This window comes from Chlorocebus sabaeus, chromosome 9 (genome assembly GCF_047675955.1).
Source record: "Chlorocebus sabaeus isolate Y175 chromosome 9, mChlSab1.0.hap1, whole genome shotgun sequence".
Classification (NCBI taxonomy): Eukaryota; Metazoa; Chordata; class Mammalia; order Primates; family Cercopithecidae; genus Chlorocebus; species Chlorocebus sabaeus.
In genome coordinates, this window is record NC_132912.1 from 102,131,931 (window position 1) to 102,149,614 (window position 17,684).

General features: G+C 46.0%; 1 protein-coding gene across 1 annotated transcript in view; it reads left to right on the forward strand.

Annotated features, from left to right (window-relative positions):
- Positions 1 to 16,521, forward strand: part of CNNM1 (cyclin and CBS domain divalent metal cation transport mediator 1) — a 67,104-nt gene extending 50,583 nt beyond the window's left edge. The window contains exons 8-11 of the mRNA XM_073019246.1: positions 10,018 to 10,201; positions 10,350 to 10,499; positions 12,504 to 12,605; positions 13,635 to 16,521. Of these exons, the coding sequence (XP_072875347.1) occupies positions 10,018 to 10,201; positions 10,350 to 10,499; positions 12,504 to 12,605; positions 13,635 to 13,714 (516 nt within the window). The 3' untranslated portion in view covers positions 13,715 to 16,521. The remainder of the gene's footprint in view (positions 1 to 10,017; positions 10,202 to 10,349; positions 10,500 to 12,503; positions 12,606 to 13,634) is intronic.
- The last annotated feature ends 1,163 nt before the right edge of the window (positions 16,522 to 17,684 follow it).

Consider the following 17,684-nt stretch of genomic DNA (forward strand, 5'->3'; position numbering starts at 1 on the left):
AGCTATTTGAAGAGAACCATGTGCAATTGCCCAGGAGAGAGGTAGCAAGGCTCATGGCCTCATAATTAAAGAGGAGGGGAGCTGTTTCTTCATACCCCTCACTGGGATTGGCATCACACAAGAGCCTTTAACATTTTCCCCTTTTCTCTTGTTTCCATAGGTGTTTTTTGTTGTTGTTTTGGTTTGGGTTTTTTTGTTTTGTTTTGTTTTGACAGAATCTTGCTCTGTCGCCCAGGCTGGAGTGCAGTGACATGATCTCAGCTCACTGCAGCCTCCCCCTCTGTGGTTTAAGCGATTCTCCTGCCTCAGCCTCCCAAGTAGCTGGGAATACAGGCACCCGCCACCATGCCCAGCTAATTTTTGTATTTTTAGTAGAGACAGGGTTTCACCATGTTGGCCAGGTTGGTCTCTATCTCTTGACTTCATGATCCGCCCACCTCGGCCTCCCAAAGTGCTGGGATTACAGGCGTGAGCCACTGCGCCTGGCCTGTTTCCTAGTATTCTGCAAACCATTACAAACTTTGGCCTGAGATCTAGCTAGAGCCCCATTTATCCCAGGCCAACAAAACACCCAGTGAGTTCACTTGGTAGCTGTTGTACCAGTTGCAGGCTGGGTCATGAGAGGTGCACTAAAATCACTAGGGTGGAAGAAGGTCCTTCTTTCCAGAATACATGCCTTGATTATTTGGAGAGGGGTGTGTGCTGGCTGGTTTTCTGTGTTTCAGGACTTTGTGGATAGCCCTGAGTTAAAACTGATAACAGCCTATAAAAGTAACTTTGAAAAGTAACCATGGAATGTTTCCAGAGGGAGGGATAGAACCTGGGGGATGGGGTGAGACAATAACTATTTTTTGCAGTAAACTGTGCAAGGCACTTTGCTGAGTCCTTTGTCTGAATTATCCATTTAATCTCACAGCCACCCTATGAGGTAGGTGTTGCTGTCATTCCCATTTTCTAGATGAAGAGTTGAGGTGTGAGGAGTATAAGGTCACATGGCTAGTAAATGGCACAGCCAAGCTTCAAAGTTGGGTCTTTCCGCCTCCAGAATCCAAGCCCTAAAGTCAGTGGACTTTAGAGTGAGTGATAGGACATCGGAGCTAAAGGAACCCAGGGAAGTGCCTTTACGAGCTGACGGGGCAATGCTCATGGGTGCGTATGACTGTGGACACTTAAGTCTAATGTGACAAGGAGGTTAAACCTTAGAAAATCATAGCCCACGATTCTGCTTCTCATAGCTTCCAGCCCTGAAACTTTCTCATTGCTAATGCAGACCTTCCCCAGAAGGGGAGGTAGGGAAAAAAGTGGGAAAAGAAGAGCTCTAGTGTGTTAAGTCTGGTTGGTTGTCGTGTTGGACATGTGATCTGTGAGGAAGGAAATGGAAAATCATAATATGAGTATGTGATTCAACAAATATTTAATGGAGGCCTGCTGTGTTCTTGGCACTGTTGAGATACTGTGGTGAAGACAGCAAGCTGCTGCCTTTCGGGAGCTTACAGGCTAATGGGGGAGAAAGACGACAACCACATACATAACCTAAGTAATTTCAGGTAGTAATAAGGGCTGTGAAGGGAATAAAGAGGTCATTGGGATCAGTGATTGGGCAGAGAAGGCAAGGAGACTGCTCTTGAAATGGTTATCAGATAGGCTGAGGAAGGACAATTTTGCTGAGACTTGAAAGGGGAGGGGGAGAATGTTCAAGATAGAAACAACAAAGGCTGGAAGGAGTTTGGTAGTTTAAAGGTCTGAGTGCCGGCCCATGGTGGGCAAAGGCAGAGGCTCCATGAGAATATAGCATCAGAGGTGGACACCTGGGATCTTTAGGCCATAGTAAGGAATTTGGATTCTATTTTAAGCATGGTGGGATTTTTATTTTATTTATTTCTTTATTTATTTTTGTAGAGACAGGGCTCTCACTACGTTTCCCAGACTGGTCCCAAACTCTTGGCCTCCAGCAATCCTCCCACCTCAGCCTCCCAAAGCGATGTGATTACAGGCATGAGCCATGGCACTCAGTCAGAATTTTTATGTTTGTTTCTCTTTTCATTTACATTAGTCAGTTTTGGCCACTGTAACAAATTACCATGAACTTTGTGGCTTAAACAGATATTTATTTCTCACCATTCTGGAAGCTGGGAAGTCCAAGGTGCCAACAGATTCAGCATCTGATGAAGCCTCACTACCTAGTTTTCAGATTACCTCTCATTGTATTCTCTCATGGTGGAGAGCAAAGAAGGGAAGTAAACTCTCTCCTTTTTTTTTTTTTTTTTTTTTTTTTTTTTTTTTTTAAATTGAGACAGGGTCTCACCATGTTGACCAGGCTGGTCTTAAACTCCTGGCCTCAAGTGATACTCCCGCCTCAGCCTCCTAAAGTGCCGACAAGCTCTCTTCTTATAAGGGCACTAATCCCATTCATGAGGAATTCACCCATATATCCTAATCACCTCCCAAAGGCCCCACCTGCTAATACCACCACATTGGGGTTAGGGTTTCAACATATGAATATTGAGGGGACACAAACATTCAGTCCATAACCATTCATATCAGAAGTTGAGAAAATCAGTATGAAGATTCAGTTTGCTGCTCGGAGTAGAAAAGTGAAGGAGATTTTGAAGAGTCATGTTCAATGGGCAAAACATCATTAGGCTTTACAGTTTGGACAGTACTTTCAGGAGATGGATTTGGCAGCTCCTCAGGGGAATGTGCTAAGATGATTACCTAGCATTAAGTTGGTAAGGATTTTCTTAAAACTTGCCAATGGGCTGGGCATGGTGGCTCACGCCTGTAATCCCAGCACTTTGGGAGGCCGAGGTGGGTGGATCACCTGATGTCAGGAGTTCGTGACCAGCCTGGCCAACGTGGCAAAACCCCATCTCTACTAAAAATACAAAAATTAGCCAGGCGTGGTGGCAGGTGTCTGTAATCCCAGCTACTCGGGAGGCTGAAGCAGGAGAATCACTTGAACCTGGGAGGCGGAGGTGGCAGTGAGCCGAGATGGCGCCACTACACTCCAGCCTGGGTGACAGAGGGAGACTCTGTCTCAAAAAAAAAACAAAAAACAAAAAAAACTTGCCAATGATCTCATATCTCCAACCCTAGAACGTAAGGAAAAGGAACATTCTGCAAATCACAAGGAACATAAAAGTCTGTTTCCTAATGTGAGATAGTGGCAGTGTTGAGAACCCCAAATCCCAGGTCAGTTCTTGGGTGTGTCTGTCCTTTTTGTCCAAACAGAAGACTTTGCTGTGATCAGTGCAGCTGAGCAGCACAGAACTTGGTCTTTCTTTCCATCTGGATATTTTGAAATTAAGAAGACTAAATTTCAAAAGTAGAGAAGTTGAGAGGAAAGTGGAAACCAATTAAGTGTTATTCAACTGGGCGTAGTGGCTCACACCTGTAATCCCAGCACTTTGGGAAGCTGAGGTAGGCAGATCACCTGAGGTCAGGAGTTTCAGACCAGCCTGGCCAACATGGTGAAACCCCGTCTCTACTAAAACTACAAGAAAAAATAGCCAGGCGTGGTGGTGGACATCTGTAATCTCAGCTGTTCAGGAGACTGAGGCAGGAGAATCGCTTCAACCCAGGACACGGAAGTTGTAGTGAGCCAAGGTGACACCATTGTACTCCATCTGAGTGAGAAGAGTGAGATTCTGTCTTTAAAAAAAAAAAAAAAAAAAAAAAGTGTTATTCAAAAACCTCTTTAGGCCAGGCACAGTGGCTCACACCTGTAATCCCAGCACTTTGGGAGGCTGAGGCAGGGAGATCACTTGAGGTCAGGAGTTCAAGACCAGCCTGGTCAACATGACGAAACCCCATCTCTACTAAAAATACAAAAATTACCCAGGCATGGTGGCAGGCACCTGTAATCGCAGCCACTTGGGAGGCTGAGGCAGGATAATTGCTTGAACCCAGGAGGCAGAGGTTGCCGTGAGCCAAGATCGGCGCCATTGCACTCCAACCTGGGCAACAAGAGCGAAACTCCGTCTCAAAAAAAAACTTTGATTAAAATGGGTAGTTCTCCAAAAAGGAATTCTGTGAGTTCAAACTCTTGTTTTAACACAAGTGTCTTTTTTGTTTTGATTTTCTCTTTTCTTTTTTTTAATGTAAAATTCTACCTTAGATTAACATTGAAAATTACCTCCTCCTGATTGATTAGACTGTGTTAGGGATGTTATTTAGGCTGCTCATTTATCTACCTCCCTCACCCGTCTCTCCCCCTGTTTCCTTTTGTTGTTACTGTGTTTTTTAACATGACGGTTTGCGGGGAAGCTAAAGAGAAGACTGCAATATAAGTGTTTTCACAGGTCGAAGCCCCTGTGGTTGGCTGCTGGAAGGTTTTGCAAGAGCTTTTTATATCCAGCAGACTGAAGGTCCAGAATTAAGTCCAGGAGTAATTGAACTTCAAGATAAGCTACAAAATGGGATAGAAAGGTGCATCTCATAGTTATCTGGGAAAGGTGTTAAACAAAGCCATGATTAATAGTAGTTAATAAGTTATGAAGGTACCAAAGAATTCTTATGAAGGTTTTTTGAAATGTGTTCTATGTCATCATTAAGCTAAGAATACTTGGCAGATGTCTTACAGTCTGGACTGCATAACCTTGACCAAGATTCCTCATCACCATCTGGTGGCCAAATCCCTAGATTGCAGCATTGTGTCTCCAGGGAGGAATACACCACTTGAAAGTGAAAACAGAACATCATACCATGACAGGAGGCCAGGTGCAGTGGCTCACACCTGTAATCCCACCACTTTGGGAGGCTGAGACAGGAGAATCACTTGAGGCCAGGAGTGTGAGACCAGCCTGGGCAACAAAGTGAGACCCCATCTCAACAAAAATAAATTTTTAAATTAGCCAGGCATGGTGGCATGCACTTGCAGTCCCAGCCACTTGGGAGGCTGAGGCAGGAAGATTGATTAAACCCAGGAGTTTAAGGTTACAGTGAGCTGTGATCATGCCACTGCACTCCAGCCTGCACAAGAGAGCGAGACCCTGTCTCTAAAATAAAATGACAGGAGACATCACATTAGCCTAAAGGTTAACTTCTGGACACCTTGGCTGCTAAGTCAAAATGTCCAGAAAGGCACCCTTGCTTTTTGCTAGTTTCACACTAAACAGACCTCCGCTTCCTTTGTAGCTTAGTGGGTGCTTGGATTCTAAACTGGCCACTCTATAAGAGAAGACAATTTGAACTAAAGCTGTTGCTAATAAATGGTTATATCTACTGCAATGAAGAGGAAACAAAAACATGGCGTCTGTTGAAAAGTGGCTTGATTCCCTCAATCAGAATCAATAAGTATTTGTTAAGCATTAACAATGGTTCTGGGTGCCATGAGCTATACTACAGAAATATAAATCTAATAAAAATATATCCTCTGCCTTATAAGTAGATTAAGACCTAGTTAGAGAGAGGAAGCTTAAGGTAAGTTAAATAATAGTGACCAATGCAGGGTACTATCTAATTCATTACAAAATTATGTGAATTTTTTTTTTCTTTTTTTTTTGACGGAGTCTCTCTCTCTGTCCCCCAGGCTGGAGTGCAGTGGCACAATCTTGGCTCACTGCAACCTCTGCCTCCTGGTTTCAAGTGATTCTCCTGCCTCAGCCTCCTGAGTAGTCAGGATTACAGGCATGCGCCACCATGCCTGGCTAATTTTTGTATTTTTAGTAGAGACAGGGTTTCACCATGTTGGTCAGGCTGATCTCGAACTTCTGACATCGTGATCCACCTGCCTCGGCCTCCCAAAGTGCTGGGATTACAGGCGTGAGCCACTATCTGGAATTTTTTAAGCATTAATTGACTGGAGAATGTACTTTAGGAATTTGGAAAGAACAAGAGGAGAGTTAAGGCAATGCCATGCAAAGGGACACCCTTAAACACGTATGGAAGGCAAGTAGACAGGGTGCATTCAAGGGACTGGGTAGAGAGAGGAGCTGGGCAGGACCAGTGGTTCTGTCCTGGTGAGTAGAGGGAGTGCTGCTGGCCCTGCGAGGCCAGGTCGTGGAAACTGGGCACAGCCGTTCAGGCGGTCCACTAAACCTTCAGCATCCAGTACAGTAGCCAGTAGCCATGGATAAATACAGCCATTTAGTACATGTGGCTGTTGAACACATGAAGTGTGACTCTTTCAAACTGATGTGCTATAAGTGCAAAATACACATTGTATTTCAAGACCAGTACAAAAAAGAATGTAAAATTCCTCACTAATCACTTTATACTAATCACATGATGATGGGAAATTATTTTGGATATATTGGGTTAAATGAAATATGTTATTAAAATTAACTTTACCTGTTTTTACTTTGTAAAATATGACCACTAGAGAACTTTGAATTACCCGTGGGACTCCCGTTATATTTCTCTTCAGCAGTATTATAGTAGATTAAAAGAAGTTGTCGTAAGTTGTTGAACAAGGGGAAGGAACTGACAAGAAGTGATACCCGAACCTAGAAATGCCTCTGGAAGAAGCAGAGCAGAGTTGCTTCCCTGGATACACTGGCACTTTGTCAACTATTTCTTTTAAGGCAACACATTGACATGGCAGGAGTTCATGATTTTTAAAAAAATTTTTTTAAAAACGGAGCTGTGTGAAAGCAAGGCTGTTAAGGCCGTGAGTCACATGGATGATTTAGCCATTGGGTGGTGCCTTTCCTTTTATATAAACACCCACCAACAGTGCAGACTCTCTCCAGTCCCTGCCCCTCCCCACTCTCACTGCCGTACACTGCTGTGCTTCTTCCCACTAATGGCAGACCCTGGCTCTGGCTGTCTGAATCTTCTCTTTAGCATCACTCACAAGTGGTGGTTTAACATCTGTGTGAATGCCTCCAATGATGAGGAACTCAGTACCTTACAAGGAATTGTGTCCCATTCACTCAGTATTGTTACCAAAACTACTTTCTTCCCATCCTTTTCTCCCTGACGATGCTTAAAGAGAGGGTTAGAGTTCCTGGATCCTTGATTCCGGGTAACAAGAGGGGCCTATCATTGTTTTTTAAAAACACCGTGGCTCACACCTGTAATCCCAGCACTTTGGGAGGCCAAGGAGGGTGATGTCACCTGAGGTCGGGAGTTCAAAATCAGCCTGACCAATATGGTGAAACCCCGTATCTACTAAAAATACAAAAAAATAAGCTGAGCGTCGTGGTGTGCACCTATAGTCCCATCTACTCAGGAGGCTGAAACAGGAGAATTGCTTGAATCTGGGAGGCAGAAGTTGCACCACTGCACTCTAGCCTGGGCATGACAGAGCAAGACTCTATCTCAAAAAAATGTTTTTTTAAAAAGACTGGTACAACTCACTGAAGATAAAATCTGGGCAGAACTTTTCCAAAAATAAATTAGTTGAATAATATAGAGCATTTTGCAACAACAGTCATTCCCAAGAGACTTCCAGCTTGGGGGATGCAGCCAGTCTACCAACTCAGAGGAGCCCTGAGCCAGCAAATCCATTTCAAAGCCTACTGAAACAGCCCCTTCCTTCTCTCTTCCTCCTCTCCTTTCTCCACTCACTGTCCCTTTCCTTCTGTCCCCCTTCTCCACTGTCCATACTTGGAATTGCCTTCCTTCCCCTACTTTCCCTTTTGCTTTATTTTCTTGATTAAGGATTTATTTTTCCAAGACCTAGTCTTGCTTTCACAGCATCTCCAGTCACACTGACTCTGGGGACAGAGGGGACACTGCTCCTTGCCCCACCTCCACCCTGTGTGCCATGGGCAATTTAGACTTAATGAGATGCTAAGCTTGACAGTTGTCTTTGAAATGTATGCCCGTTATAAAGTCAAATGGTGAGACATGCATGTGGGCATGTTTTAAACAACCATTCCTAACAGTTTTGTATAACAGATTCACTCATGTTATCTCATTATCTCTGGGCCTCTTTTATAAGATCAGAGAGGTTGACAATGTGGCCAGTGTATTCATTTGCCCATTGGCTGATTAAAAATGTATATATATTTGGCCAAGGTCTCCCAGCTTGAAAGTGGCAAAATTGGGACTTGAACTTTAGTTCTTGGCAGTATGTTTCCTGCCATATTTCTTAGGTGAAGGGACATTTGTCCTTTGACTAAAGTAGAAGCCAAATCTAAATAACTAAAGAACCCAAATAGAGTAAGATCAACTGCTTTACTGGGCTTACCGAGTGTCATTTAGGGAATTTTCCCGTCCTTTGGTGTTAGAGCCAAATTTCCTCATCTTTGGGGGAAATTTTGGAACCTGACTTCTCACTTCCCAACAGAGGGAGTGGCAAAAGTCGGGTGTTCTCAACAAGCACATTGAATCGATTGAAGACTTTGGATAAATGCTAAGTGGAGACCTGTGGTTCCACGCCATAGAGCAAAGAACATACCATTTTGACCTAAAAAATATCAAAGCCAGTTGTTAACACTTTGCTGCTTTGTCCTTTAAAATCCTTCAGAGAAAAAAACCAAAACCTGAGTAGTACCTGTATCTGATTTTAACTAGGTCTTAAGTCAGCAGTTCTCAAAGTGTGATCTCCAGACTAGCAGCACCAGGAACACAGGAACTTGCTAAAAATGCAAATTCTCAGTCTCCACCCCAGACCTAGCAAATGAGAAACTCAGAGTTAAACCCAACAATCTTGTTTTAACAAGTCCTTCAGATAATTCTGATGCTGAGGTTTGAGAATCACTGACTTAAACCATCAATAGAAAACTCTATTTGCCCACCCAAATGGGCAGAAGTATGATTAGAAGCCTGGAATCTCTGTGTGTGTCCCATATGCTCTGCAAAAAGGCATGCATTCTTAACTGGTGTTTTGTGATTAGATTAGTTGTGCTTAGAATTTGCTTGGTTCTCTTGCAAAATATCCTGAAGTTTGTTGAAGAAAGGATTGATCGTGTCCAGTAAAATAATGGGTCTTGTGAGTAGTTGACAAGGAGCCACTGTTGAGACCTTACCAGATACAAAAACAACTTCAAGCCTACTCTCTGTCACAGTGTGTAAGCCCTAACCATCCCCTCTCCTACTGCCAGCAGAAATCTTTCTGTTTCAACATGTGATACCAATTCTGCCCCGAAGGAAAGAGAAGGCAAAATGAGCAGAATTTGTTCGTTCTCTAGCGCTAATGCAGTGAAGGGGGGATGAAAACGCTTTAGGAGATGGTATGATTGGGAAGGATATTATGCCACATACCATTTCCATTCTTCCCCCAGTGCCAGCCACTGACGAGCAGTTTCACATCCCTGTACAGGGTGGCACACTACCTAGTCTGTTTTCACTGCTAGCAAGGATTCACAGTGCCCGTCTGTGTTGTATACCCAGAGAACAAGGATGACCGAGACACCTTCCTGCCTTTTAGAAGAGACATTTGATCTATATTTTTCCTGCCTGGAATCATGGAGACTTCTGTCTGGTCTGGCTGCAGCCTGACCCTCCAGATGCCTTCACTTGTGGCTGACGTTTGACACATCAGGAAAATCACAAGTCTGACTCCTTTGATTTGAGGAGACAGCTGGGAGACCTCCCTGCTGTGGTCCCTGCCAACATAGGAGAATGACCCTACATCCAGGGATGGGCTTAGTCCAAATCAGAAATGCCTGTGTTCTCTCAGGCCTTAGCCTCCAGCTTCCCAACACTGAGACCTGGGGCATAAGGTAGGACTTCGCTGCTGGAGTCCTACCTTATTCTCACCAAGTCACCCCCGACTGACCCTTTGGGCCTTTGGCAATAGTATAAATGTGTGTTTTAAACTTCTCCATGGACAACTACCCTGCTCTCTGAAGATGCCCTCCATCCTCTCCAGCGTCTCAGAAGGTTTGGTTCTTCCAGGTGCCAATAAAAAGGAACAGTGGGACCTGGTGGCAGACCAGCAAAGGGCCCCTCACTGTCCCTGCTGGACTGCTACAGCGTGGGTAAGGCCCCCGTTGGTGGATCTCAGGCCTCAGAGGCCGAGGGTTCCAAGCACCCCAGCGAGGCTGCCCCTGAACCTGGGAAGGCTGGCTGCATCCAGGAGGGCTCTGCCTAGTTGCTCCTAAGCTCCTGTCCTCTTCCTTCCAGATCACACGGCAGCAGTATCAGAACGCACTCACTGCCTGCCACATGGACAGCTCACCTCAGTCCCCTGACATGGAGGCCTTCACAGATGGGGACTCCACCAAGGCCCCCACAACCCGGGGCACACCCCAGACCCCTAAGGATGACCCCGCCATCACGCTCCTGAACAACAGGAACAGCCTGCCGTGTAAGTCAGCTGGGCAGACGGGCAGGCCGGGCTGGTGTGGGGTGAGGACGACCCTGCCTTCCTCTTCTAGCCCTGCCCAGGGCTCACACCACCTGAGCCCTGGGTCTTCTCCAAAGCAGAGAGGTGATGCACGCGCTGTCCTCCCCAGGCAGCCGCTCAGATGGGCTGAGAAGCCCCGGCGAGGTAGTGTACCTGAGGATGGAGGAGCTGGCCTTCACCCAGGAAGAAATGACTGACTTCGAGGAGCACAGCACACAGCAGCTCACACTGTCTCCGGCAGCCGTTGCCACGACAGCAGGTCAGGGAGGCCGACTGGGCCTAGCGGAACAAGGGGGATCATCGCCTTTGGGTACTGGGATGGCCCAGGGAAAGCTGGCTGAGGGGAGCTCTGGGACCACAGCCCCTGCGTTAAACCTCCAACCTCCTTACACAGCCAGGGAAAGGAAACATTTACTGAGCAACTACCATGCATCAGGCCCTGTCTGATTCATTCTCCCAGGAAAACTGTGTAGGGCAGTATTAGGAGTTGGGTTTCTGCCTGGATTCAGACCCTGGCTCCTTCATTTATGAGTTATGCAATTTTAGGCAAGTTATTAAACCTAAGACTCAGGTTTTTTTTGTCTGAATAGATAAGTATCCTTATGTTAATAGGTATAAATTATGACAGCTATCTTATAAAGTAGCTTTGAGCATAAATGAGATAATGTACATAAAAGGCATATCACAGTGTTCAGTACCATGCTTTATACATGTTACGTAGCTATTATTAGGCCTACCTCACAGATTAGGAAACTGATTAGGAAACATTCTAACTAGCTGTGGCTTTGACCAAAGGTGTAGTCTATAGACTTTTCCTGAGGTCTCGGATCATATCACCTCCAAGACGCTGAACACTGCTGCCTTGACAGTGGTGTTGCTCTGAGCACCCAGGGTCCCAGCAGTCCTGAGAAGCTTCTGTGTTTGCCTCACTAAGATGTACTTCCCCAAGCTTTCAGTAGCCCCCTAAGCCTGCACCCAAGCCAGTAGTTCCCCTGCCCAACCTGCCAGACCTACTCCAATCCATAGTATAAGACTCCTCAAGTCCAGAGCAACAACCTGAAAAAGTGCTCAAAGATTTTTAAAGGTGGCCTGGCACAGTGGCTCGTGCCTGTAATCCCACACTTTGGGAGGCCCAGGCAGGCAGATCACCTAAGGTCAGGGGTTCGAGACCAGGCTGACCAACATGGTGAAACCCCGTCTCTACTAAAAGCACAAAAATTAGCCGGGCATGGTGGCGGGCGCCTGTAATCCCAACTACTCAGGAGGCTGAGGCAGGAGAATCACTTGAACCTGGGAAGTGGAGGTTGCAGTGAGCCGAGATGGCGCCACTGCACTCCAGCCTGGGCGACAGAGCGGACTCCGTCTAAAAATAATAATAATAATAATAATAATTTAAAGTCAACAAGACAATATGCTTGAACTTGTGGCTGACCCACAAAATCTGAGACATACATGGTCACTGTTCCAGAACCTGAATTTAGAACTGATGTTCTTTTTCTGCCCTCAACACCAAATCTAGTAGCTAAAGCACACAGCAAGAAAATGTAACAAACAAGTAAGAACGAAGGTGATGGAGTAGTCTTGGAGATCATCTAGTCCACCCTCGTCCTGCGACACATGAGGACCCTGGAGGCCTAGAGAGGGGAAACAACTTGCTCAAGTCCAAAAACTGCATCATTAGCAGGCTCAGCCTCATGGCTTCAGTGCAGTGCAGTTTCCAGCACACCACTCTGCCTTCTGTTTAGGTTTTTATTTGCATTGGTGGTAAGCCTTGGCCCCCTTCTAGGCTCTCAGGTTCTGTAATTCTTTGAACTCCCATTGAGTCCTGCGGGAGAAGACAGGGACATTGTTGTTGAACCCTGTGGCTTTCCAGGGTTTATGCAAATAGACCAAGGAGAACTCCACCTGTCCTCACGTGTGCTTTTAGTCTGGCAAATAGACTGGATGGAGAACACGTTGTTCTCTAACCCCTCTCTCTTGCCAAACAGTGTTTGAGGAGAGGGAATGATTTCTGACTTTGCATGGATCGTTGGATTCCTGCTCCTGTTCTCCATCTTTTTGTTCCTCTTGTGGCACTAAAATGCCTCTTGCTAACTAATGACACCTAGCACTTTCCTGGGCATCCCTGCCTTATTATACCACCCTCGCTTTGGCTCACGTCTTAAACTTCACCTGCTGAGGGATGTCACTCAGAATCACTCTGTCTTGATGCCTGAATGTGTAGGTTGAGACAACTTGAGTTCTCTCTTCTTTCCTTTCTCAGCATCAGATAGCGAATGTTGTAACATCAACCTGGATACAGAGACCAGCCCCTGCAGTAGCGATTTTGAGGAAAACGTGGGCAAGAAGCTGCTGAGAACCTTGAGTGAGTAGCTAGTTCTTCACCCAGATGAAAGCCACCCTGCTGATGGTTAGTAGGAAAAACATGTTAGCATCTTCCTCCTGAGGGAGGAGCCATGGACTCCTCTTAGAAACCCTAATGAAGTACAATTGTGGAAATCTGCAAAAGGGATTGGGCCAGCACTGCACCCTTGATAGTTTTGGGATCTGTCCCATTCAGTTGTTTTCCTCTAGGACAGGAGACTGCACACCATGCCCACAGGTCAATTCTGACCTCCCTCCTTTACTGGTTTTTGTAAGTAAGGACTTACTGGATCACAGACAGATCCATTTGCTATCTATGGCAACAATGTCAGAGACAAGTAATTGTGACAGAGACCATATGGCCCACGGGCCTCTAATATTTACTGTCTGGTTCTTTAAAGAATTAGTGTCCAGGAGACTCAATAGAAAGAGAGCAATATCCTCCACACACGGAAGTCAATGGTGGAGAGAACAAGGTGAAGATATGCCTTCCTAAAAACAGACCTGGGAACAGATTGCTCTCTCATCCTTGAGGACAACTATGTAATTATGACCACCTGCCCCACTGCAGAAAGGAGGTTGCTTCAGAGCTAGAGAATGCAGGTCCCTGGAAATAGCTCCCAGCTACAGCCATCAACCCTGATTCATGGGACATCAAGGCCTATGAGATTGGTCCTCTCTGAGGGTGTCTGGCAGTCAGAGGGACTGGCCCCCAAGGGGCACAGGAGGCATGGGCCTGAGGTGTTACATGGGCTTTACTCAGTCCCCTCCAGGAAATCTCAATTCCAGGCACTAGCCTGGGTTTGTGACTTTTCAGAGATGGCATCTTATGTGAAAAGTACGTCCTAATCTTTCAAGATGTAAATATGCCAATATCGGCACCAGCATACAATGCAGGTTAGTTCTAGCCAAGCTGTCAAGGGCTTTGTCTCCATTTCTGCTTCTGTTTTGAAAATAACTCAGACTGCCAAGCAATTATGAATATTCCTCCAGTGTTACAGGCTGATACTTGCAACCTGTTTTTTTTCAGGTGGCCGAAAAAGGAAGAGGTCACCAGAAGGAGAGAGAAGCTCTGAGGACAACTCCAATTTAACGCCTCTGATCACATGACAGGGCGAAGCCAGCATTCATTGGGTGTGTGAAATTCCAGAGCTTTGGGGGAGAACCCACCCTCCCATCATCTGCTTCCCCCAAGGCCTCCCACAGGTGACAGAACATTCTGCCTTCCCTTCCATCTCTTCCTCCCTAGCTGTCAGTTTGGCAGATTTTCCCTCATTACCTCCAGTTTGACTCACAACTTTGACATGGCCATAACAGAAGCAGGTGCCGCTAATGGAACATGCTAGAAATGGTCTTTTCTACAGCATAGTCTGGGACTGGAGAAGAGATGTCTGACTGCAAGCTGATAATGCCACTCTAGGACCCCTAATGTTCTTCTTTGTTCTTGGGGATCCCCTGATGCCACAGGAGACCTATCATCTTGGAACTCGCCATTCTTTCCTCCAGAACAAAATGTTAACTTTCTAATATATTTCATGCATAGCTTGGCTCAGAAGGTGCCACTGGCAGACAGGCACATGGGAGGCTGCAGTAGGAAGTCTGAAGATTAGTTCAGGGGATGGACCAAGAATTCCCCCCAGAGCTTTAAAGAAGTGGGACTCAGCCATGTTGGCATGTGATTGACATTACAGCACAGAAAACTGTTAGTGACTGGTTTCCTGTTAGATGAGGGTTCCAGAAGCCTGGGGAAATATGTCTCAGCTGGAATGGAAAGAATGTGAGATGGAACCTCAAGTCACTGTTTTTACCAGGGACACATCTGTTTTGGCTCCCAATCAGCAGTCTTCAATAGATCAATAATTCTGCCCTGGAAGAGAAGGAACAGGATGCAGAGAGACCCCGTTGGGAGCCAGAGATGGAACTTCAGGTCTTAAGTGTGAATCAAAGCAAAAAACAAACAAAACTTACATGGAAAAACTGTAAGTGCTGAAAGCAAGTTTAGCCATGACAAGCCAAAGAGTGCCCAGGTCAGCCAAGAAAGATACATACTCTCATGGGACTTCAGTGAGAGTTACACAGGAATGTTGAAGAATCATTCTTCTTTTTCATGCATTTGTCCCTCTCCCACCCCTTACTACACCCTAGCAGACCAGCTGAGTGTACTTTATTCCAAGAACTTACTAGATCTCTGGTTTTTCTCCTGAAGTTGGGGCAGGTGCAATTCCAAGCATAACCACCAGATGGCAGAGTGACCGCACATACCTGCTTCCAAGAATAAAACAGTTCTCAAATGCAACCACAAAGCTGGGCGCGGTGGCTCAGGCCTGTGATCACAACACTTTGGAAGGCCGAGGCAAGTAGATCACTTGAAGTCAGGAGTTTGAGACCAGCCTGGCCAACATGGTGAAACCCCATCTCTACTGGGCATGTAGTCCCAGCTACTTGGGAGGTTGAGGCAGGAGAATCACTTGAACCTGGGAGGCAGAGGTTGCAGTGAGCTGAGATGACACCACTGCACTTCATCTTGGGCAACAGAGCGAGACTCTGTCTCCCAAAAAAAAAAAAAAAAAAAAAAAGAAAGAAAGAGAAAAGAAAAGCACCAAAGGCAGCCTTAGGGAAAACTTGGAAGTAAGTGAAGTTTGTTTTCAGAATACGTATCTCCCTTTCCAATCTATCTCCTACCCTTTAGATGCTCTCAGTCAGGTACTCATTGAACTCATTGAGTGCTGTCTGCTAAATCTCCAAACCATTCCCAAACCTTTCCCCGTGGTATACCATCCAGCGCCCCTCCCCTTCCTCCAAAACCCTCACTCCCACCTCCCCGCACCCATTCAATCATTCACAGGGAGGAGGGAGACCGAGCATTCCTCTGGGTTATCTGCATCTCAGAAGAAAATGCTTACCCACAGGAACCGTTAACTCAGGGGTTCTTAACTTGGGGTCCATCACCCCAGGCGGTCCATAGTTGGACTTCAGAGGGTCTATGAAACCCCTAAAACTGTTAGTATTTAATGTATTTATTCTTGTATGTTTTTTCCAGAGCGTTAAAGCTTTCATAAGGTTCTCAAAGGTCTCAGACCTACAAAGAGTTAAAAACAAAAAACAAAACAAACAAACAAAAAAACACTATTTTAAATAGTGGAACTTTCAGCCCAGGGTTTCTATAATGCAGAGTGAAGTGGAAACTGGGCAGTTCGAGACAGGTTTTTAATTATAAGTGGTCTTCTCAAGTGTCCATCAATTGATGGGGAAGGGTGGCACCCACCAAGAAGTGGAAGTCCTCAGAAATTCTTGGCACACCCTAGAGTATTGCACAACCAACACCCCCACATAACTTTGTCCCCTCTTCCCAATAACCCAGAGCAGGTGTTGCAGACAGGAGGGCCACAGCATGTGGAAGTAAAGACTTTGGAGCTAGAGACGCCTTTTCCAGCAATGATTATTGACTTCACCACACCCCTTGCCTGGCCTGGCCTGAGGCTCAGCAGTGCATGACTTCTCGTAGATAACTTCACAGCCATCCAGTCCCAACACCTGCTCTTGCCTGGTAGGAATAGGCGAAGTGTCAGCCCTCAGCGTTGGGTACCTAGACCCAAACCAATAAATGGTGAGTTTTGAGCAAGAACTACCATCATGCAGGCTTCCTGCCAGCTGACCACTGGCCCCGGGGGTGCCTGCCTGGCTGGTCTTCATCACCCCTGAGGCCACCAGACTCAAGCCACTGCTGTTGCATTACACCCATCCCTTTGCAAAATCCCTATGGAGCCTGTCACCACTCCCCTCCCTATACACCCCCACCCCACAGAGATTTTCTTCAGGTTAAAAAAAAATGGTTTAAAAAAAGATTTTAAAATAAAGCATTTATGAAGGCTCAATAAATTGTAAATAATTTTTAAATAAAATGAAAATGCCTTTCCTGGAATGTGGCTGTTTTCCTCGCCCCTGGAATCTTCTGACGTGGCTTCATTTGAGATGCAGGTTGAGTGATGCCCACGTGTAATGATCTCACCTGTGGCACACCTGTATGAAGAGGCATGCCGCTCCGGGCCAGGTGTGAGGCTGCGGTGAGGTCACGGGGAAGCCTTGGCACACTACTTTGGGAGGCCAGATGATAAGATTTTTCAGGAGTGAATGCCAGAAATGAGAAGTAAAACCCAAACGAGAAGCCAGTGTGCATAAAGACAAGGAAGGAACACTAAGATGACAGTGAGAAGGGCTGGCATTTGCTGAACCCATGTGATGGGTGAGGTGCTGTGCTGGGTGCCGTCCAAATTCAAGGTCTTGGGGGCTAAACCCAGACAAGCCACTGAGACAGAATGTTGGTCACACTAGCTGGCTTCTGCAGAACCTTCGGAAAGGAGTCCAAGTGGCATAACTCTGGCAGTTTGCAACCAAAGGCTAGGGAACGGAACACAAGAATGGGCCAGGCCTGTTGGTCAGTTTTAAGCCGATGCTGGAGGGAGGGAACAGCCAGGCAGGTGGGAAGGTGTGTTTGGGCATTTAATGCCTGTGTGGAAGGCAGGCTGAAATCTGACACCTACTACTAATTTCTCAAAGCAAACAGAAGGATTAGGGGCCTATGCCAAAACCTCTTAAGGTTCCTCTCAGGAACCTCAGTAGAGGCTATTCATTTCACTAACGGTAATAATAAATGATGGAAACAACTATTCTGCCAAGGGCTTTATGTTCCAAGTATTGTGCCAAGTACCCATTAGCTCATTTCCTTCTCAACCACCCTGTGGAAGAGCGGTTACTGTCTGCGAGGTTACTGTCTTCTTGCTCACGGTTACACACCTGGGAACTGGCAGAGCCTGGAGGTCGGACTGCCCTGCTCTTGAGTGGGCAAAATTGGTGAAACAATCCCACCTCTGAAGTTCACTGGCATGTCAGAGGCCTGAGGAGTCCTGCTGGCTTCCCAAACTCACAACCCTTCTTCAGGTGAATGCAGTGGGAGCCACACCGACCAACATATCTGTCAGAATAGAAGTAAGAAGGCCAGATTCCCATTGAGATGGGCTTTTTTCAAGTGCTAAAAACATTTGAGCACTTTGGTACTGTCACTTAGGTTTAAAGATGTGTT